Consider the following 22,994-nt stretch of genomic DNA (forward strand, 5'->3'; position numbering starts at 1 on the left):
GTAATCCTTACCCCACAGCGCCTGCTGTCTGAGGCACAGGTAGGCTCCCAGCTCAAGCCTGACACACAGCGGATGCACAGTCATTGTCACTGCAACTCAGTGGAACAGGATGGAAGATGGGAAAGAAGTGGGCAAAAAGAAAGAGATTCCATGTACTCCCTGGTCTGTCTGCACCACGAGCCTCAGGCATGTGATGGTCAGGTCCTGTCTAAACCATCCTCTAACCCCAGCATTGACCTCAGGGCCTGGCCCTTAGCAGGTTTCACTAATGATGCACTGAATACATTATTCAAACTAAGAAATGCAGGAGGAGAAATAGGGGGGAGAACAGAGTGGAAGGAAAGAGAGAGATGAAAAGAGATACAGAGAGTGAGAGATAAAGACAGAGAGAGACAGTGACACATAAAGAGAGGCAAAGGCTAGGGAGAGAAGGGAAAGAAAGGGAGGGGAGGGAGAGGCCCAGCTGTCTCCAGTGATTTCCACCCACACACTCAGTTCCTCTTTCAAACACGGGATGATGGTGAACTCTCCACTGTGCCTTGATAAACAGTATAACCCTGGGAAGTGACAGAGAGGAAGGAGACCACTCTGTGACTGAGGACAGAGGGGCCCTACCTGGCTTGGTGCAATTAGTGAATTTGGAAATCATGTGTTTAAACGGTCATGCAGTTTAATGAATCTTAAAAGCCCAACCCCTAAAAGTTTCTGGAATACAGCAGCTTCAACCAATTGCTGCAAAGTTAATTGACCATGGAGAGTTGAGCGTGTTGGAGCAAATGAGACCTGAGCCAGGGCTCTGGGAATCTAACCCTTTCTTGCTCATATTTGCAGACTGAGAACTGGAGGTTCTGGACAGTTAAGAGGCTCCCAGGATTTCAGACTTTATGACATTTGCTCTTATCCATCTAATTTAACAAGCTCTGAGGCAAAATATTAGCAAGGCAGCATCCCCACACACCATCTTTTGTCTTATATAGAGAGCAAAGGAGAGGACAAGTGAGGTTCTAAACTACACCTCTGCCATACCCGTACTGACCTTTGGACCAGGGAGCCCCATGGGGCCAGCAACTCCCATTTCACCCTAAAAGAAGAAAGACAACAAAAAAGTGAGTTTCTATTTTAATTTTCCCCTTCTCTCAACACTGGATGGTAATCCACCCCCACATGCTTAGAAGCCAATGGCTTAGTAAGCCCAGCGCCGACCAATGAGTTGGGCAAGGAAATTGGTTGACTGTGCTGAAAGTCTCTGCTCTGGAACTGCAAACCTATATGGGAAGCTTTGCCACAGCCTCCAGGTGCAGCTACCGGTGGACACAAGATAGAAACAAGCAAACTGAGGCACAGAAAGACAAATACCACATTTCTGCTTACTTGTGTAAGTAAAAGCATGAAACACCAAGAAGCAGAAGGCAGAGTGGTGGCTACCAGGGGCTATGGAGCGGGAGGAATACACACACGTTGTCAAAGACTACATGCCTCAGACAGGAGGAATAATGAATGGTAAGTATTTGAGAGGATGGATATGACAATTAGCTGATTTCAATCATTCCACATTGTATACATGTATTATGACATCACTTTGTACCCCATAAATATATGCAATTATATAGTTTGTCAATACCCAAACTAAATACGTAAATAAATTAAAAAACCCGAAGTGGTATTCACTAGCTATTTTTACCTGAATATATCATCACTTCAATTAAAAAGAAAATTATGTTGACTGCTAGCGGTTCATGTACTTATTGTTCACTAAAATACAAAAGAGGACATATATGTAAGCTATTTCTAAATGTAAACTTTGTTTCAATTTAACAATGTGTAAAGATCAGGTTACTGGATTTACAAATGTAATCCGTACGTGTTCGATACATGTAAATGTCGCCAAGCTGAAAACAAATGCAACACGATTAATATAATTTTATAGATATAAATATCACCACATTAAAAAAGGCAGCAGTACATCCATTTATGTGTGCACTTAGTGCTAACAGCAATCTACACTCTGGTCACAGTTGCACACTTGGCCAGCTCCAGAACACACATTTTTAAATGCATTCACAGATGTCATTTGCTCAGGCAAATGAAGATAAATAATTTTTTGTGTGTTTCTCCTCACCTAGCGCCCACAAGAGCGCCTGGTACACAGTTCACTCTCCCCATGATGTTTGCTTATAGAGATGCAACACCAGGCATCATGTTGACCTAGCTGAATAATGAAAATGTTTTGCAAACTCAATTGAAGTTTTAAACCACTGGAAACAATGTCTGTCTGTGGCCAGAGCTCTGCCTCCTAGGAGAAAACATTCAGACTTCCTAGGCCCCCTGTGTTGTATTTTTTTTTATTGAAACGAAGATGAAAGAGACAGAAATGATACCTGCTTAATGAGGTCATTGTGAAGTTCTTCCACTCCACGGGGCTATTTTGTGGGGAGGGATGCAGCAGGCTCCCTTCTCACCCCCCTGCGCTTGGGAAGTTCTCTAGCAGGCCTGCTGTGAGATCCTTGGGGCTCAGCCAGGCCTCAGAGCTCCTGGTTTCCTAACCAGAGTGTAGACTACAGAATTTTTGAGGGCCAAATTCTATTTGTCTTAAAACCTCAGTGTACAGCATAGTACACAGCACATAGCAGATGCTTAATGTCTATGGTTAGACATTAGAAGAAGGAATGAAGGAGTGATTAAGTCATTATTGAATCATGCCACCCTAGGCGTGGGGCTGGAACAGCCAGACCTTGTCCTGCCTAAAGGAGGAGAGGGTGTATTTCTTTTTCTTCTTCTCTTTTTTTCTTTCTTTTTCTTTCTTTTTTTTTTTTTTTGAGACAGAGTCTCACTCTATTGCCCAGGCTGGAGTGCAATAGCATGATCTCGGCTCACTGCAACCTCCGCCTCCCGGGTTCAAGAGATTCTCCTGCCTCAGCCTCCTGAGTAGCTGGGATTATAGGCACACACCACTACGCCTGGCTAATTTTTGTATTTTAGTAGAGACAGGGTTTCACCATGTTGGCCAGGCTGGTCTCAAACTCCTGATCTCGTGATCTGCCTGCCTCGGCCTCCCAAAGTGAGAGGGTGTATTTCTTTATCCCTCCCTCTCATCTATCCATCCACGTATCTGTCCATCCATGTCTTCATACCCTGATTGACTTATATATCAACTCAGCTCTTATTTATTGGCTTTCTCTGTGCCAGGCTATGTATTAGTAGCTGAAAATACAGACATGGAAAGATCCAATCCCTGCTATCCAGAACTTATGATTTTATGGAAGTAACGATAAGGAGACATTTTCAATCTAATGTGATAATTGTTATAACAAATAGAAGTACAGGGAGAAAAAGGAATATGCTGTCATGGAAATAGCAGGTGCTAAATGAATAACTATTGAATGGATGGATGGAGAATAAGGAAAGGAGGAGGAAAGAGAGGGAGGGAAGGAGGAAGGAAGGAGAGGACACGAAGGAGGGAAGAGGGAAATGACACAGATAATAATGTGTGCAGAAAAGAATTCCTTGGGATGTCTTGAAAGAAGAGCAGGCATTGGGTCTGGCATCGCTCCTGGCACAGTCCATCTGTGTGCACACTGGCTTGTGACCAAAACCTTACCATGCCATCACTCATCCTGCTCATTGCTTTAAACAAGGATTCCAGCGGATTTGGGTTTCAACAGCTGCTTCTGTTATTTCATTGACATGTAAAAACCATATCCTCAGCCTGACTGCGGTGGACCTTAGCCTGCCGGGGGTGGGTGGAGGAGCTGCTGCTTGGCACTGTGTGCACCAGCCCTGGCTCCTGCCTCCGCCCCATCTCATCCCTTACACAGGCCCCAGGCTGAAGGGCTCTTAAGGTCACCCACTAACCAGAAATAGCCTAAGCTCACAGCAGGCTTCCAGCTTGGGCCTCCAGCAAGGGAGGCCAGAGTTCGATGTCCGAATTAACTGAGAACTCCCCAAGGGTTCCCTGTACCTCACGGTCTGGCTTTCTGGGTAGCACAAAAAGAAGGAAGGCAGAGTGTGAAGGAGAACAGAGGAGAGGAGAGAGGGGAAGGAAGCCAGTGTGTCTACCAGGATAGGCTTCTGAAAAGAAGGCTGCTGCTACACTACCCAGAGCAGGCCCACTCCAGTTAACCCCCACCGTCATCTCGTCTGTTTGTCTATGCATCCATTGTCCCCAGCAGAGTCACCAAGCACCTCTCACATGCAGGGACTGAGCTGAGAGGAACAGATAGAGAGGGACAATACAGCCCGGTACAGGAGATGAAGGGCCCCGGGGCCACTGGCTCAGCAGAACTTCGCAGACACTTTCCCCAGCACAGTTCTACTTGGCGTCTGCCTTTCGTAAATCTTTCTGTTCCTTCTACTCAAATGGAGAAGAACTTTTTTACCCCTTATCAAGGGTCACTGTCTATAGAAAAAGAAAACAAATCACAGCCCTGGGCACACAGTGAGATATTTATTCTAGTCTCAGTCCATTCTAGGACAGTCGTGGTGGTGTTCACAGAAATGCACCACTTTTTAAAAATAGAAACACATAGACAAAACTCTACATATATATATATACACACACACACATATATATACACATACATACACACACATATATACACACACGTACATACACATATATACACACATATATATACACACATATATATATACACGTGTATATATATATGAATGATAGTGAATGGTTAATCAAATAAAACATTGAGAAGAAAGGAATGAGGGTGTGTTCTTGCAAAGCACATAGAAATCCTCACTCACTGTCTTCTTCTGAGTCTTATTCTCAAACAGCATCTCATTTGACTCAGTCACCCCTGAGTGGAGATCACAAAGGAGTAACCTGGGAAGCCTGGGGAACGCACATTCTGCTCCTAGAAAGCTGTCATCAGGACTTGGTATGCAGCTCTCCCCTTCCAGTTTGCACAAGAAGCAAGAGGTCCAAGGCACAACACAGGGTGCTGTGAGCTGACAGCCATGGGCCTCCTGGTGCCCCCATGACCTGAAAGGCCACATGCATGATGGGAAACTCCCACTGCACCACCCAGGGTTCTGCTGGGGCTGAAGGTGGACTGCAGACAATACCTTCTCTCCAGCTGGGCAGGAGCAATTGATGGTCTTCAAAAACCCAATCTGTTCACTGCCTGGGGTGGGAGGCCGCTGGGGTGGGGGTGGAGGTGGAGGCTGTGTCACCACGGTCACCTGGCACTGGAAGGAAAGCCCAGGAGGTCAGAACCTGGCTCTTCACTCAGCAGGCACTCCCTGGCAGAAGCACAGTGTCGGGTGCTTCCTCAGAACCAGGCAGCCAAAGGTTGAGAAAACGCTGAGGATGTCTCTCCTGAGGCCTTGGGGCAGAAAGCCTGGCAGGCCCAGGCTCAGCCATTTCACTGGCTGGCTCAGCAATCTGGGTGAACCGCCCACAGTCTCGCACCTCGCAAGTGCTCAACAGTTCCCGCTGTCCTTATTCTCACCTCCTCCTTTTCCTTCTTCATCCCATTCTGTTCTTCCCTCACCCTCTGACTCCACAACCAGGTCCATCTGGCTGCACATTCCCAGCACCTGCTGTCTATCTGCATGCCACAGAAGCCCTGAGCCGGGTGCGCTGGCTGAGTTGGAACTGGGTCCTGGGGATGAGGCTAACCAGGCATTGCGTGGATCTCACCCTGCAGCCCGGGAAGCAGGCTCCATTATTATTTGAGTCTTTCAAGCAAGCCTTGTGACCAGGACTTGGCAAAGAGGGCTGGAAAGGGAGAGGCCTGAAACGGGGCAGAGGCTGAGGTCCGAGAACAGAGCAGAGCCTGCACAGAGGGATTGAAGGGGCAAACCCTGGTGTCTTGGGCCAACCATGTCCTGACCTCCCTGTCTTGCTGACCAGCCCAGGGCACTGCGGCCTCTCCCTCCTCTGGGCGCTGGTGGCACGGACAGTCATCCCCTCATTAGAAACACCCTCCCAGCCCCGGCCTCCTACATCCCCTAGAGCAAGGCTTCTTCACTCAGCTAGCAGCACTGGGGTTACACTGACTAAGGTACAGACCACAGTAGCCCTGGAGGAACCTGCATGGCTTGGCTCCCCCAACCCATACCCTAAGCTCCCTCTCAGGCCATATTCTGACGGTGGATGTCTCCCTGACCCCCAACCACCCAACCCTAAGCTCTGGATTCCCCTTCCCTCTGGAGGCCACACGCCCATTTCCTCCCATCCTCTCTGTGTGAGAGTCTGCTCACCGGACCCGAGGGGATATCACAACAAGTCTCCAATTCTGCGTGTCTCGAGTCACAATAGATCACAATCCGCTGTAGGTCAAACTGGAAAGGAAAGCAAGGAGAGAGGATAAGTTTTAGGGACTTTGGAACCCAGAAACCTCCGTGGTTTCACACAGGCCCCGTCCTGCTATCTGGTTCCACTTCCTCTTTGGGGTCTTCCTGAGTCCACCCCGGGATACTCCTATCCTGGGCTCCACTCTGGATTTTCACAAGGAGCTAAGCATCATCTGCTCACACCCCTGATCTGGCTTGGCTGTGTCCCCACCCAAATCTCATCTTGAATTGTAGCTCCCATAATTCCCATGTGTTTCGGGAGGGACCCGGTGGGAGATAACTGAATCATGGAGAGGGTTTCCCCCATACTGTTCTCATGGTAGTGAATAAGTGTCACGAGATCTGATGGTTTTATAAGGGGTTTCCCCTTTTTCTTGGCTCTCATTCTCTCTTGACTGCCACCAAGTAAGATGTCTCTTGTTCTTCTGCCATGACTGTGAGGCCTCCCCAGCCATATGGAACCGTGAGTCAATTAAATCTCTTTCCTTTATAAATTACTCAGTCTTGAGTATGTCTTTATTAGCAGTGTGAGAACAGACTAATACAACCCCTTCCTTCCATAAGGGAGAGCCCCCGTGCAAGGGGCTTCAGGACACATGTTAAAGTCCAGCGTTTTGTTCTACGCTGAAGGGGCTTCAGGACACGTTAAAGTCCAGAGTTTCGTTCTACACTGAAGGGGCTTCAGGACACGTTAAAGTCCAGCGTTTTGTTCTACGCTGAAGGGGCTAAGGCCTCTGCCCTCCGCTCCGCACACAGGGGCACACCACCATCCTCTCTCCATGTCACCAGCACTGCATTGAACAAGATCCTTAATGATGCTATTGCAAAGGCCTCCAAGTTCCACATATCCCTATTTTCAACCTCTCCAGGCATTTCCACAGTTGTTTCAGTGAACTTTTAAAATAAAAACTTACTTCTATCACCACCTTTAATATGACAGCCCCTTAAACAAGACGTAACACGTAAAAAACCTAAAATTTAAAGGGGTTGTGGTGCTAAAACATCCACATGCATGAACACATTCACACACACAGAGTCTACAGACAAAGCCCAGGCCCTTTCGTGGGACACCCCACCTCCCAGGGCCTGGCCCTGCCTGGCTCCCCAGGTGTCCCTCTCTTCACCTGCACTTGCACTCTGCAGCATCTAACCACATGGCAAACCACACCTGTACATTCACGCTTTAGCACGTGGTACCTCTTCTAGGAAAGCCCTTGAGCAATGAGCAATCTCCCAGTCACCACCCAGAGCCATATCCAGGTATCCCCTTTAGGGGCTGTTTTTCAAATACATCCACAGATTGGGAACTTAATTCCCTTCCCCTGGTGTGAAGTGATGGCATGTCACTTCTGAGATCAGGTCATAAGAAGACTGGCTGCTGTCTTGAGTGTGTTCTTCTCTCTCTGTCTCTCTGTGTGTCCCTCTCTCTCTCATCACTCACCATGGGGCACAGAAGGTAGCATGTTGTCAGCTACTCAGTGGACAGGCACAGGTGGAAAGGAATTAGGGTGGCTGCAAACACTAGCAAGGAACTGAGGTCCTCCATTCCACAGCTCACAAGAAGCTTCCAACAGCTCCTAGTGAGATTGGAGGTGGCTTTTCAGCCTTATTTGAGCTTTGAGATGACTGTAGCATTGGCCAGCAGCTTGAGGGCAGCCCAGTGAAAGACCCTGAGTGAACCACTCAGCTAAGCCACTCTCAGATTCCTCATCCATGGAATCTATGAGACAGTACATGTTTGTTGTTTTAATCTGCTTTTGCTGGGGGAGATGGGATAACTTGTTACATAGCCACAGGTATAACTGATACACCTCCCTCTACAGCCAAGAATTCATCAGGCCCTCTTCTCTGCCACATGTGCATCTTGCATGATATGGTTTGGCTGTATCCCCACCCAAATCTCCCCTTGAATTGTAATAATCCCCATGTTACAAGGGTGGGGCCAGGTGGAGATAATTGAATCCCCATACTGTTCTTGTGATAGTGAATAAGTGTCATGAGATCTGATGGTTCTATAAATGGGAGCTCCCTTGCACATGCTTTCTCTTGCCTGTTGCCATGTAAGATGTGACTTTGCTCCTCATTCACCTTCCACCATGATTGTGAAGCCTCCCCAGCCATTTGGAACTGAGTCAATTAAACCTCTTGCCTTTATAAATTACCCAGTCTTGGGTATGTCTTTATTAGCAGCATAAGAACAGACTAATACATTGCACAGACAGCTAACATCAGACACAGCAGACTGAAGGATAATTAGACGTCTGTATGTCCATCTTCCTTCCAGGCTCCAGGACTTCCGAGAGCAAGGACCGAATCCCAGGCAGTGCTGCCTTCTCAAGCACGAAAGCCGAACTCTTGCTAATGTAACAGAGCTGTCGACAATCTCTCGCTCTCCCCAGGCCCTGCAGGACATGGTTCAAGCTCACCCCTAGTCTGCCATGCTCATTGCTCCCTTTCCTTCAGCCACATTGGTTTCCTCCTGCCACCCCTCCTGCTCCTGCGCTGGCTCCTCAGCCGCCTGTCCACACACAGGCCCTCCCTGTCACTCTAGCACAACATCCTGAATGTGGTCCTAACAGCACTTCTCACAATGAATGATTCTGTCTGTTTCTTAGCTCAGTTTTTTAAACATCCCTAATAGAACATAGACCACGAGGGCAAGGTCTCCTGTCTCCTGTCCTTCGCTGGAGCAGTCCGACTTATAAAAGTGCCGTACATTCGATGGCTGGGTGGACGAGTGGATGACTGGATGGGCATTTATCAAATGGAGCTTGATCTCAGTCAGTGGAGGGGGGAACGCTTATTGCATTGAACACTGATGCCAAGTGCCCTGGACTTACCACTCCCCTGCTCCCTTCTCAGGCCCATGTTGGACTCGGGAGTCCCTCTGCACACTGAAGTGCCCCTTGAAGTGTAGCCCCTCACCCCACTGATTTTGTTCAGCAGAAACAATAACAATACCATTCATCTGTCTGTTTTATTTCCTGTAGAGAACCAGCCCAGAAACAGGAGAAAATGACAAAATGAAAAATTGTGGTTTTGAACAAAGCCTACTTTCAGAGACAGCCCTGCTTTCTTCATTATCAAACATACTCGCAGCAGCTGAGACTGCCTGGCAAGGCCGCAGGGACAGGGAAGGAGAAGAAGGAGACAAGAGGCAGGCCAGGCACAGAGCACACTGTACTGGGATCTGGACAGAGGCGTTCTCAGGTGGGGTGAGAGGTCCTCTGAGCCAAGAGGGGCCCTTTCCGATTGCCTGAAATCTCAGCATTGCTCCAGCCACTCAATCCTTCTCTTCCTTTCCTCCCTGCCCCACACCCTGGGATTTCACCTCCTGACATCACTGTGCTGCCCCACTCCTGTCTGGAAGTCCTGCTCCGGTTTCTGCCCTCAGCAATTATGGGTTGAACTGCTGCATGGGTCTACTTGGCTCCCTGGATCCCAGCTTCCCTCCATTTCCCACCCATCAGCAGCTTAGAGACCCTTTGCTGGCTGCAGTGTGGAAACCAATTAGGGAGCACAGACAGCTGGAAGGCTGCATTCAGCATGGCCCAGTCTGAGCCTCAGCTCTACTTTTCGCTCATATCAGCTGGTCAAGTTAGGAAAACTGAACCTCAGTTTTTCTTTCTGTGAGATGGACTCACAGGGCTGTGGTGGGGACGAAGGGAAACAGAGCCCATGACAACACAGTGTCAGCCACAGATGAAGCTTCAGTGTAGAATGTGTAGAATGCCCCAAACCATGTGGCTACAAGTACCACAGCTGATGCTTCTGGAAGATTTACTAAGAGGTAGAGATGTATTGATTCTCCTATATATTTTCTTGATACTTGGTTTTAACATAAAAATGCAACATGAAACAGTCAATGGGTGTAATAACCCCATGGACACTCTTCATTATTCTCTATTGCCTCTAACCCAGCTGAGAACTCCGCGTGTGCCAGGCACTGTTAGGTGCTGTGTTTACATACTAGTGATCCCACTTAATCCTCACAATAGCTATGACAGGTGTGAGTTTCCACTATCTGCTTTCTATAGATGAGGAAGTGAAGGTGCAGACAGGTGAGGCCACTGGCCTGGGTGTTTTAGTCTAGTTTAGTAGACCTAGAAACGTCTATTCAAGAAGTAGCATCTTTATTTAATTTGGGAGCACTGGTAGCAGAGCTGGAAAGTGAGTTAGGGAAAGGAAGCTAGCCTGTAAACGGCTGTTATCAAGGGTGTTACCACTGTGAGCATCTGCAGTTTACATGTGTTGGGGAACTCTGGAGCCCATCAAGAATATGTGACTCAGAGTTAGGATGCCAAGTGGTGAGGGAGCTGGGGTATTGATACTCCAACTGCCACCAGTCCTTGGCGGAGGGCTGCTCCCATGGGTGTTGATGCCTGCTTGAGAATGGATAGCACTGTCTCTGGTAGAGAGGGAAAGCCCTCAGGCAAGACAGGTGCAGGCAGTTGGCAGCACAGCTGGTATGCACTGAAATGATGAGGACCCAGGGGGATATAGGTGGGGAACCAACCACTTCTACTATACTAGGGTGTTGTATGTGGTGGGGATGTGTCCAGAAGGAAACTCAGGTCTGATTTCCAATCCCCTGTTTAGGGGTCGACCATATAATACAAATGGGTACCTTGGAGAGTACCAGGAAGCTAATCCTCTTCCTGTTTTCAAAACCTGACACCACCACCATGATAATGTGAAGATGGTGGTGATGATGTTCATGATGGCGCATTTATTGAAAGCTGGCGGTATTCCAGGAAGTTTTATAAGCACTTCACATATGATACAGCATTTAATCACACAACAACCCTGTGGAGGGAGGGCTCATTTTTCTCTTGTTACAGCTGAGGAAACAGCACCAGAGAGGCTATAGGGGAGCTTGGACTCCAGAAAAATTTTGTTTAACTCAAAGGCTAAGACAGGCATTTTTAGGGATGTGGGGCTATTTGCTAAAGTTGGCACTTATTTTAGGAGACTTTTAACTCAAATATAGTCTCCCACTACCTCAAATAGAAATATAGTGGAAATCTCATTGTTGGATGTTTGGAACCAGGGTTAGAAGGATCTAATCTTGCTCTATATCTTTGGACATGTTCGTTATTCCCTCTAAGCCTCTGTATCCTTGTCTGTAGAGTAAATGAGGGGCTGGATAAGATGCTCTCTGGGTTCCTTACAGCTCAGAGGGTATCTGCTTCAGGGACTGTTATTCAGGGGCTGACAGTAGAACCATGGAGCTCACAGAGCCAGAGTCCTAGCCTGGCTGCCCAACACAGGGAACTTAAACAAGTCACCTGATACTTTTCAGTTGGAATCTCCCCACCTATAAAATGTGAGCAGCATCCACCCACCTGGCCTGAATTTAGGATTAAGAAGGGTTGTGTTTGTGACCGTGATGCACACTCTGAGGGAGATAACAGTGATCCTTATTGTGTCATAAATACCCCATAGCTCCATCTTGTCCAGCCCTTTGAGGTCTGTTATCTTAGGCAGGGAGAGGTTTGCAAATGGACTTGGAAGACGGGCTGTGTGAGTGGAAACCCCAACTGCCATTTGTTGGCTCTGTGATCTCAGAAGAGTCCTCCAATTCTCCAGGAGCGTCTCTCTCCATCTGTGAAATGAGGATGTCCACTCTATCTACTTTCTGAAGTTGTAAAGATTTTGGTCAGAAATGGGGTAAAGGAGCACTTTAGTGCAATGCGTGGCACAGAGCCTCTGCACAAGTAGCTAGAATTAGCAGCAGGCTGAATAATGATTTTATAGCTTTACTTTTATTTTACTATTTTTTGCTTAACTTGGTTCCACATCTATTATTTCATCCCCTCAGCAACTGCACATAAAAACAAACAGGGTGTGATTCCCATTTCAGAGATTAAACAATCTAACAGATAAACAAAGCCTGGAAAACATGAACAGTGTGTGACATGGGCGATGGTGTTACAGCTGGCTGGCAGTGGCTGGCATGCGAGCTGCAGTTTGCACGTGTCTGTCCTCCCACCTCTGCAAGCCCCAATCTCTCCTCTCCCCACTACCCCTGACCAACTCACTCTCAGCTTAATTTTTAAAAATTGGTATGCACAGGGTTTTTGATGATTTATCATTCTGTTAACAAAGCAAGTTATGACAAAGTCTATAAACCTGTTTATGATGTCTTTTTCCAGAATGCCACTTCCTAAAATTTTATGTTTCCCAACTTACTCATTTTTTCTTATGGTTTATGTTTTACAGACCAGGAAACAATTTTGCAGCATGTATAACAAATAAGCAATTAGTATACAAAATATGTAAAGATTATCTAGAAATCATTCAGTAAATAAAACTAGCATAGTAGTAAAACAGGCAAAGGATATGGCCTAGCATCACCAAAGGGGGACGTGGGAACCATCAGTAAACATAGGGAAGGATTTCCAGTCTCAATGGTAATCAGGCAAATGCAGATGAAAACCGCAATATTACCCTCTATGCCCAGCAGACTGGCAAAACAACAAAACATTATACACATATATTTTATATCTACATAATGTACCATTATATAGATATAAATTATATGTATCTATATATAATGTTCACGTTTATATATTTATATATTATATATAGTTATATATAATGGTATATATAATTATATAGATATAAATTAAATAAACATTATCTATATAATTTGTCTATAATGTATGTATGTTTATATAATGTTTATATATTATATATAATTTATATATTTACACACAACATATATATATATATTCACACACACACATACATACACACATATAAAGGTCACTTTCTAGAGCAATTTGAAATACATGGGAAAGTTAAAAATTGTGTATCCCACAGCCCAATCATTAAACTTGAGGGTACATACCTCCAAGAAATGCTCTCAATTAATCTATATCTCCAGCTTAAAGGGCAGCTGTTGCTTACATTTTCCTCATAAGTAAAGTGCATGGAGATGTACCCCCTTTTCAAAGTCCAAGGCTTGCTAATTATGTAGTGATACATTAGAAACTATCTAAATACCACTAACAGGAGAATGAATGACGTATGAATGAATATATAACAAAGCATTATGCTTTAGCTAAAAAAAAATAAAAGCTTAGACACATAATTTTGAGTAAAGAAAACAAAAAAAGCCAGATGTAGTCCATTATTTACATAAACTTCCAAGAATCTATCCTATGCGTAATGGTACTATATTTGCTTATGCTTATGTATACATAGATATGTAAAATGGTTTTGGAAAGAGCTTTCCCCACATCATGTTTCCTGTTATTTCTCAGGCAGTGGGGGATGCTCTTGGGCATGGGAGCTAAGGTTGACTTCAGCTTGAAGATGGAACATGTGGATCACTGTGCAAGGTGTCTGTGTGTATTGTATTACGTACACACTTATGGTGTATGCGTCACTGTGGCTACAGATGTGGGTAAGTATTTCCAGAGGGAAGAAAGAAAAATTAAAGAAATGAAAAAAACAGAAGAGAAATGAAGTAAGGAGGGAAGAGAAAAAATAAAAGAAGGAAAGAACATTGATTCAGGATGTTCAGTTATTACCAGTTGTTATCCCTAGTTGGTGCAATGAGGATGATTATTGTTTATTTTCCACATATTTTCCAATTTTTTTTACAATCAAGGAAGAAGGAAAAAATCTGTATTTAAATTTATCAGAAACTATTATATACCTATCCACCTACCTGCATATATATATTCATATACATATGTATCTATATATGTATGTATGTGTGTGTGTGACTTTGCAGACCTAGGAGCTACCTTTCTCTAAAATTGTTTATGCGGCCAGATCCATGTCAGTCTTGCTCTCTTTTGTGGGTACCAGTGTCCCCAGTGCGGAGCACAGTGCCTGGCACATAGTAGGTGCTCAATGTATATGTGATGAATGATTGATGGAATGGTTGAATAACTGAATGAGTTAATACATGGGTGATGGTGAATTGGGGTTCCAATATGGCAGTTTTCTGAGTCAGGGTCTTTCCTTCTAAGACGGTCCAAGGTGATGATTTGGTACCTGGTTCATGCAGGTGTGGAGAACACTGAGGGCACTTAGCTCCCAAGGCTTCTCCCCGGTGGCCTGGAACCTGGGCTGCAGAAGGCCCCGTGGTACTCACGTCAATGGGCACACTGTCGTAGAGGCGCTTGCCAATCACAGTCTTGCCCTGGATGTCAATGTTCTCCCGTTCCTCGATGGGTAGTGTCTGCACCAGCGCACAGTCAATGTGCAGGGAGACGTTCTGGGCCTGGATGCTCAGGGCCATCTTGTGCCAGTCCCGGTCAAAGAGGTCATTGACCCGGGAACCTCGGAAGACCACCCTGACAGCATCTTTCATGGCACCCACAGCGTTGTACTCGACTGCCTTGTTTTCACCATCCAGCCGGATGGAGACCTGGGGAGGAAAGGACCAGAGACTCCTTGAGCTTCTTGGGGCCAAGGGAAAAGGAGAGAATGGGAAACGGGAGTTCAGAGTCAGACCTAGCAATCCTGAGTCAATCCTGGCTGTGACTCTTACCAGCTGGTCACCTGCCACCTGAGCTTGGACAAATTCCTTCACACCTCTGAGAGCCTCGGGTTCCTCCTCGCACAATGGTGTTAATGATGTCTACCTTGCAGGCTGTTCTAAACCCAGTATTAAAAGGAATAATTGCACTCATACATTAACTCAGGGGTCACAGCCTCAACTGTCTGGAAGGGCTATGCGGGTAAGAGAGCTTTGGTGAGACTCCAAGACAATTCATGCAGAGGGGCTTGAGTTGTGAGACAAGCCAGAAATCCTAACTAGTTTCAGTGTCTTTTAAAATCGTGGGCTGGTTAAACCAAAAATATCTTCAGGCCTGATCTATTACCCTACACTGTCTTTTATTTGAGGATAAAGCTGGGGCTCCCATAAAATGTTTCTTGATAGCAGAGGTCTGATCTGTCTGGGTCATTGGGGTAGCCTTTGGAAAATGCACAGGCATTTTGTAATGGGCAAATTCTAGAGAAGATTTTACTGTTTTACTTCTGATGTTTTGTTTTGTTTTGTTTTGTTTTTTTTGAGATGGAGTCTCACTCTGTTGCCCAGGCTGGAGTGCAGTTGTGTGATCTCAGCTCACTGCAGCCTCTGCCTCCCAGATTTAAGCAATTCTCTTCTCCCGCCTTAGTCTCCCGAGTAGCTGGGATTACAGGTGTGCACCACCACACTCAGCTAATTTTTGTGATTTTAGTAGAGACAAGGTTTCACCATTTTGACCAGGCTGGTCTCAAACTCCTGACCCCAAATGGTCTGCCCACCTTGCCCTCTCAAAGTGCTGGGATTACTGATGTGAGCCACCGTGCTTAGCCTGATTGCTTTTTAATAATGAATAAATGAGTATGTTCTCATCCATGTACTTATTTTGTCATCCCTCCAGAATAGTCACCAAACATCCTGTGTGCCCAGCAGGCAACATGCCAGGTGTCAGGAACACAACACAATCAGTGCACAAAAGTATGAACAGAATAGAAGGCACAGAACATGAGTATCCATTGAGTGACTGAAATAGTATTTCCTTGTTCCATCTCTGCAAGGTTAGTCTTCATCTGCTCTAATATTCACGTGTTGCCCTTCCCTGGGGCTCCCTGCTCCCAGGATCTGACCTTTTAGGACTTCTTCTCGGCTCCTGGGCCCTTTGGCTTCTAGTTGAGCTTGGCCCATGGGAAGTCCATTGGAATGGAGACCAGTGAGCAGGAAGAGAGAGAGTTGGAGTATTTATTCCTCCCACCCCTCCTGGCTTCCCTGTGGCTCCTGAGTGGCTTTGTCCCTCCATGTGCCCCAGTTCTTTGGACATATATCCTCCTCTGTGACTCTAGAACTCACCATCTCCTCCCCGTTCCCCTGCCTATCCAGGCCCAGGTGGTAGCTTCCTCCTGTGGCTGATCCTGGCATGCCTTGGCATTTCTTGTTGGTTTCCTTAACCCTTATCCCTTAACCGCATCAGCTCCCTTAACCCCAGTTACTTTGCTACAGCACTCGTCAAAAATGTGGGCCCAGTGGGGGCTGTCTCTTGCCAGCCTACATCTAAACCAATGAATCACTTTTTAGCTGTGTGACCTTGGGTAAGTTATTTAACCTTTCTACAGCTTCCTCATTTGTAAAATGGGACCAATAGTAGTGCCTATTTGTGAAGAGGATTATATAAATTGATCCATGATAATTTAATTAATGAATTGTCATGAGGATTATGAGAATTATAATATATATAAAACATTTATATGGTATTTATTATTTGCCAGGCACTGTTCTAAATATTTGCAATAATGAATTAAGCAAGTAAGTTCACAGGCATCACAGCAGTGAAACCTTCTCTGATAAACATGTACTCTTGGATTTTAACCTGGCCATCTGTTCTCACATCCCAAGATGTGATTTATTGGCTTTTTTCTTTTTTCTTTTTCTTTCTGTCATCCCAGCTGGAGTGCAGAGGAGTGATTCAGCTCACTGCAACCTCAACCTCCCAGGTTCAAGCAATTCTCCTGCTTCAGCCTCCCGAGTAGCTGGGACTACAGGTGCGCACCACCATGCCCAGCTAATCTTTGTATTTTTGGTAGAGACGGGGTTTCACCATGTTGGCCAGGCTGGTCTTGAACTCCTGACCTCAGGTGATTTGCCTGCCTTGGCCTCTCACAGTGCTGGGATTACAGGCATGAGCCACTGTGCCCAACCATTTATTGACTTTTTTCATAGCACAGCATCAGTATATGAAATTATCTTATGCATATCTTTTGTTCACCTTTTTTGTCTTTCCCATCCATGCTTTTAAACAGGCACTTTCTCTCTTCATCTCTGTAATCCCAGTGGCTAGGAAAACACATGGTACACAGTGGCACTCAATAACAAGGTACTGAATGCATGAAGGAATGAACAAATGAATAAGAGTCTCTGTAGTTAAAGGAAGGTGCTCACGTAGTGCAGGGGGATCAGCTACATATTCAACACAACCTGGGTCTTCTGGTCTCTTTTTCTGTGCTCCACATGGCTTCAGTACAACCAAGGAAGACTGGGATTTATTTTAATTGCATCACCTATTTTATGCTATGAGTAGGGCATAAAATAGAAAACTATGAAACCCTGTCGAATGATCTAATACTTCTAATACATATAAAGCTAATAATTGCATGATTAAACATGGTCTTCTATTTCATATGTTCGAGCACTGTGTCCCTGAACCTTCAGAGCTTCCTGGGGACATGACTTTCCCATGTTTCTGCCTCTAGCATGATATAGAGCAAGGGAGGGCATCCAGCAGTCCGATGTCTTGTGTTTACCAATACTAGCTGGGTGGCCCTGGGGAAGGCACTTTCTATGTCAGCTCCATCAGCAAATCCTACTGGTTCTATTTTCAAAATTAATCTATAACCTGATTGTTTCTTCTAATCTCACTATTACTGCCGGCATCCACACTTGCCTGGATCACTACTATGTTCTCCTAATTTGTCCTCCTATTTCTGGGCCTGTGCAACTCCACAGAGTCTCTTCTCAAACAAAAAGTCCCTACACTGGCCTACAAGACTTATTGAAACCCAGCCTCAGTTTACCCAAATGACAAATGGGGAAAATGTCAGCTTTTAAGGGTGGTTGTAAATGGCAAATGAAAGCATGCACATATATATCTGTAGATGAACTTCTCTATCTGTAGATCTGCCATGACTGACAGAGTGCATGGGCATGCAACCAACACCACTCTGCTCACAGTTCATCTTCTTTATAGGTCTTTATCCAACTTTCCTATGTCTAGCCAGTATTTCCCCAGGGCGTGGAAGTGCACATCATTGGCACTTCTGGTGACGGGCACTCAACCAAGCCTTGATTAACAAGGGTAAATTTCTGTGTGCCTCTTCAGACAGGAATCTCAAATCTCAAGACAGACTTCATCTCTGCATGGTTCTGTGGTATTTCATCCCATTACTCATTTTGACAGAAGGAGGGGAAGATGCACACATGGCAGACAGGACACAGACAGCTCTGCAAATGCCATGAAGGAAGAGATCCCAGACTGAGGGGGCGGTGCAGGCTCACCCACAAGAATGTAATGTCAGGTGCCCAGTCCCACTGCACCAGACCCTGAGAAAATGGAGAAGCAAGACCTGTGCAATTGGAGATGGAGTTGGATGGGAATGCAATGGACTTCTCCAGAAAAGTGGCCTCTGGAGAAGAATCCCAACTCCTCCATTCAGCCTTCCACACTTACAAAATCAAGCCTCTCAGCAGTTAGTTTGAAAATGTCTCAATGTCTCTGCATCTCAGTATGACCAGGGATGTTATGGAAAAATCATTCAGCAGGACTAATTGATCAGGACAGGCTTGGAACAGAAGCCAGCTGAGCACATGGTTAAAAGCACAGATGTGGGAACCTGAATGACTGGGTTCAAATCTCAACCCCTGCTCTTATTACCTGTCAAAAGGTAAGCAAATTTCTTAGCCTCTCTGTGGCTCAGTTTCCTCATAACTGTGATGCTAACAGTAGAAAATATTCACAGAGTTATTATGAAGACTAAATGAATTAGTATTTGTAAAGCCCTCCAAACAATCCCCAGCTCCTACTAAGAGCATGTACATGTTGATAAGCAAACGCATCTGAAGTCAGGGCCCAGCCTCAACCTGGGAGGGCGAGCTCACTGTTTAAGAGTATCTTGCCCTCTCAGATGGCAGGCCACGAGTGTGACTGCTGGAGTCCAATTGCTTGAGCATGCTTTTATTTTATTTTAGCCCCCAGGGAAAGTTTAGTCAGTATCTCCCAGCTGAAAAGTGAGTAATATCTTCATCCAGTTCATTTTACTAGGAGAAGAGAAAGAAACGGTTTGTCTATGACTTGAGAACAAGGGGATTTGGATTTGGCAGACAACAAATAGTAGTGTTGCTTTTATCTCAAACCAACAGATGGTGTTGATGGCTTTGAATTTCAGATTTCTCTTTCCTCACCGGACTGTGTGCTGGTGGAGAGCTGTCCTACCTTCATGGGAACTGAAAGCTGAAACACATCAGAGGTGAGTAAAGACAGGACCCAGAGCTTCATTCAGAAGAACACTGAAGAGAACTTCTCATGATGAGATTTTATTACGTATCAGACACTGTTCTAGATGCTTTACAGACCATTACTCCATCTGATTCTCCCACCAACGGTTCATGGTAGGTACTCTATTTTCCATTTTACAGCTAAGAAAACCAAGACTCAGAAAGATAAAGTAACCCATCCCAGGACCCACACGAATGAAGGAGTAGACACGAGACCTGAACCCAGGTCTATGTGACCCTGAGCCAGTGCCCTCCACTGCATCACGAAGCTGGGTCACTCATGCTGCCAATATAGGTGTCACAGGACAGCAGAGTTGGTGTCCATGTCCTTGGCTAGACCAAGTGCCTTGGAGGACAGGAACTCAGTCTTCTTTACCCCCATCAGAAGGCCTGGTACTACATTATCATTAGGACAAGAAGCTAGACCTCTTGGGTCTCATGACATCCCCCCCGCAGGTCCTCTGAGCCTCCATACGCCAGGCTCTCTATCTCTCTAGGCCCAGGGATAAGAGCCCTGGAGAAAACATGGTGGGTGGTGCCATCCACTGTGAGAGGGGAACAGAAAGCTCAGGACCACTGAGATAAGGCATCTGCTGCCCTTACCTGTGGGATGCCGTACTGGTCGATGACCTGCCAGATATACCAGTCTTCCTTCCGAGAGGTTTTCCTGAACCGGAAGGTTGTGACAAAGGCGTATTCATCAGGTAAACCTTGGGGGAACACATCCCTGGAGAAAAATGGAGACAAAGACACCAGGCTTGGCGACGAGAGCAGGGAGCCAGCAAAGTGAGCCCACACAACCCAGCAGTGATCAAGCCCTGCCAATTTGACTTCCTAAATATTTCCACCATCCACCTTCTTGGCCTGCCTTCACTGCCTTCTCCTTAGGTCAGGGCCTCAATGTGGCCTAGACCATCGTCATGACCCCCGAGGCTCCAACATCAGCACCTTCAAATCCATCCCTATGGTGCGTCTGCTTCCATCTCTCCACCACCACCATGACTCTGATGACATCCACAGTAAATGCTAAATGGTCACGCCCCCAGGATCAAATATGGAGAGACACCCAGCTTCGCTGCTCCCTGCTGCATCCTCCTCAGCCAGGACAAATGGATATACCTTATCCTGCTTGGTGCCCTGTCCCAGATGCCAGGATGCCATGGTCTGAATGTTGCTGTCTTCCTAAATCCATATGTTGAAATCTTCACACCAAGCTGATGGTAACAGCAGATGGGGTTTTGGTGGCAGGTGATTAGGTCTTGAGGGCAGAAAGCTCATGAATGGGATTTATGCCCTTATAAGAGAGACCCCAGAGAGCTTGTTTACCCCTCCCACCATGTGAGAGTACAGGGAAGGATGGTGTCTATGAGGACCCTGACCTTAGACTTCCCAGCCTGCAGAACTGTGAGGAGTAAACACTGTGTATAAGCCACCCAGCTTAGCTTACGGTGCTTTGTCATAGCGGCCAGAATAGACTGGGATGTAGCACATCCTCTTCTCTCCCACAAGGCCCAGGTTCCTGCCTGGCCTGTGGAGCCAGCCTCTCACCTCAGGGAGGCCTCAGCTCCCTGTTGCTCCACCCCCACCAAGTCCTCGGGCTGCTTTCCCTCTTCCAAATTCAGAAATGAAAATTGTTAATTCCCTTCTATGGAGGCTCAATCCCCCCCACCGAGAACCAAGATGCCATCCCTCAGTCCCTCTGTCCTCGGAGCACTCTCAGGCCAGCTGCTCTTCCATCTTCCTCTGTATCATGTACAGGGCACCTGAGCTCCCTCCTGCCTCTTGCATATCAGCACAGAACCCTGCCACCCCCACCAACATGCAGCCTCTCCTGATTGCACATCCCCAGCCGGGACCTGAGCCATCTCCCACTTCCCCTCTTTCTTCCTCTCCTTCCCTCCACAACAGGGTTCTGGGAAACATCATTGACATCACCCCCTCCTTCCTCATCTCTCCCCATCTGCTTGACTCATAGCCACCTGTCTTCCAGCTCGCCAGCCTCCCCATGTTTTCCTCGTGAGGTCCCTGGTGAGGAAACACTGACAAATCCCTGTCCCTCAGCACCCACTCGGGTCCCTGCAGCACGGCAGGCACTTCATAAAAGCTGAAGGAATGCAGAACTTTGAAAACTGTCAACAGCCATTTCCATGGAGAAACCTCTCTTTCGCCAGTGCTAGTACAGGACCTGGTTGATTTTCCTGGAGGACGCATCCTAGACAACATATATGTGGGAGCTGTCCCAAGCCTTGTAGGAGTCTGAGCAGCCTCCCTGGCCCCCACCCACTTGATGGCAGTAGCAACCCCTCACTCAGTTGTGACAACAAAATTGCCTCCAGATACTACCCAAGGTCCCCTGGGGGGTGGGGGTGAAATTTCTCTTAGTTGAGAACCACTGATCTATCCTAGACTTACATCCTATCAAAATAAAGTTTAGCTTACTTTTTCATAGTGTTTCTCAGATTCAGTAAAGCACTTACACTTAGGATCTCATTTGACATAAGAGTCTACGATTTAATAAAAATACGTATCTTTTGAGAGCTTAACACAGGCTCACCACAACTCTTCACATATTGCCTAATTTCTTCCTCACGAGAATCTATAAAGAAGGTGTTACAGGCGTGAACCCGGGAGGCAGAGCTTGCAGTGAGCCAAGATCATGCCACTGCACTCCAGCTTAGGCGACAGAGCGAGACTCCATCTCAAAAAAAAAAAAAAAAAAGGTATTTTGATCCTCGTGCTGTAGCTGAGGGCACTCAGGCTCTGAGGGGTTAACTCCATACCATCTGGCTACTAAGTGGCAGAGGGAGACACACCTGGGACCTGCTCTCCTAGGCTCTTCTCTTAATCACCAGCTGACTGCACCTTAACTGCAGAGCCAGCCGTGGGGGAGCCCAATCCTGCCCTGGGGGCTGGGAGCTGCCTCAGGAATGTACATGATATTGACTTCCCTGCTGGAGGAGGTGGACCCTGCCTGGCCAGACAGACAGGAAGGGAAGTGGGGAGGCGTCTGAGTTCCTGGTTCTCAGACTTGCAGATCCGCAGGGACTTTGTTTGGCTGTAGGACCTGCGAGCAAGATTCTGATTCTCAGTTTACATCTCCAGGCTGGGAGATGACGGCCCAGTTGTTCAAAGTCATTCTCTGAGCTGGGATTTCACCCAGGATCACATCCAGGTAGTAGGAACAGGGCCCATCACTCATAGCACCTGGGCCTCCCTCAGCATTCAGAGACACCCTCAGTCACTGCCCATGCAGGAGGAAGATGGGGCCTCCCCACCTGCATCCACAGACACACGCTTTGTAGCTACAGATCAGTATGCTGCTTTGTTTTTCATTTTCTCCTTCTTTTCTTTCTTTCCTTCCTTTCCTGTTTTTTTTTTTTTTTTTTTTTTTGAGACAGAGTCTCGCTTTGTCTTCCAGGCTAGAGTGCAATGGCATGATCTCAGCTCACTGCAACTGCTGCCTCCCGGGCTCAACCAATTCTCCTGCCTCAGCCTCCCAGGTAGCTGGGATTACAGGCGCCCGCCACCACACCTGGCTAATGTTTTGTGTTTTTAGTAGACAGGGTTTCAGCTAATTTTTTGTATTTTTAGTAGAGACATGGTTTCACCACATTGGCCAGGCTGGTCTCGAACCCTGGACCTCAAGTAATCTGCC

The 22,994-nt window shown here is 46.5% G+C and overlaps 1 protein-coding gene across 2 annotated transcripts in view; it reads right to left on the reverse strand.

The window, feature by feature from the left end:
• COL22A1 (collagen type XXII alpha 1 chain) overlaps positions 1–22,994 on the reverse strand; it is a 326,455-nt gene that overhangs the window by 217,924 nt on the left and 85,537 nt on the right. For both annotated transcript variants that reach the window (XM_003311931.6, XM_063817403.1), the window contains 5 exons: positions 19,943–20,066; positions 14,420–14,695; positions 6,217–6,297; positions 5,077–5,199; positions 1,037–1,081 (listed from right to left, as the gene is read on the reverse strand). In XM_003311931.6, coding sequence (XP_003311979.3) covers positions 1,037–1,081; positions 5,077–5,199; positions 6,217–6,297; positions 14,420–14,695; positions 19,943–20,066 — 649 coding nt within the window. The remainder of the gene's footprint in view (positions 1–1,036; positions 1,082–5,076; positions 5,200–6,216; positions 6,298–14,419; positions 14,696–19,942; positions 20,067–22,994) is intronic.

This window comes from Pan troglodytes, chromosome 7 (assembly GCF_028858775.2).
Source record: "Pan troglodytes isolate AG18354 chromosome 7, NHGRI_mPanTro3-v2.0_pri, whole genome shotgun sequence".
Taxonomy (NCBI): domain Eukaryota; kingdom Metazoa; phylum Chordata; class Mammalia; order Primates; family Hominidae; genus Pan; species Pan troglodytes.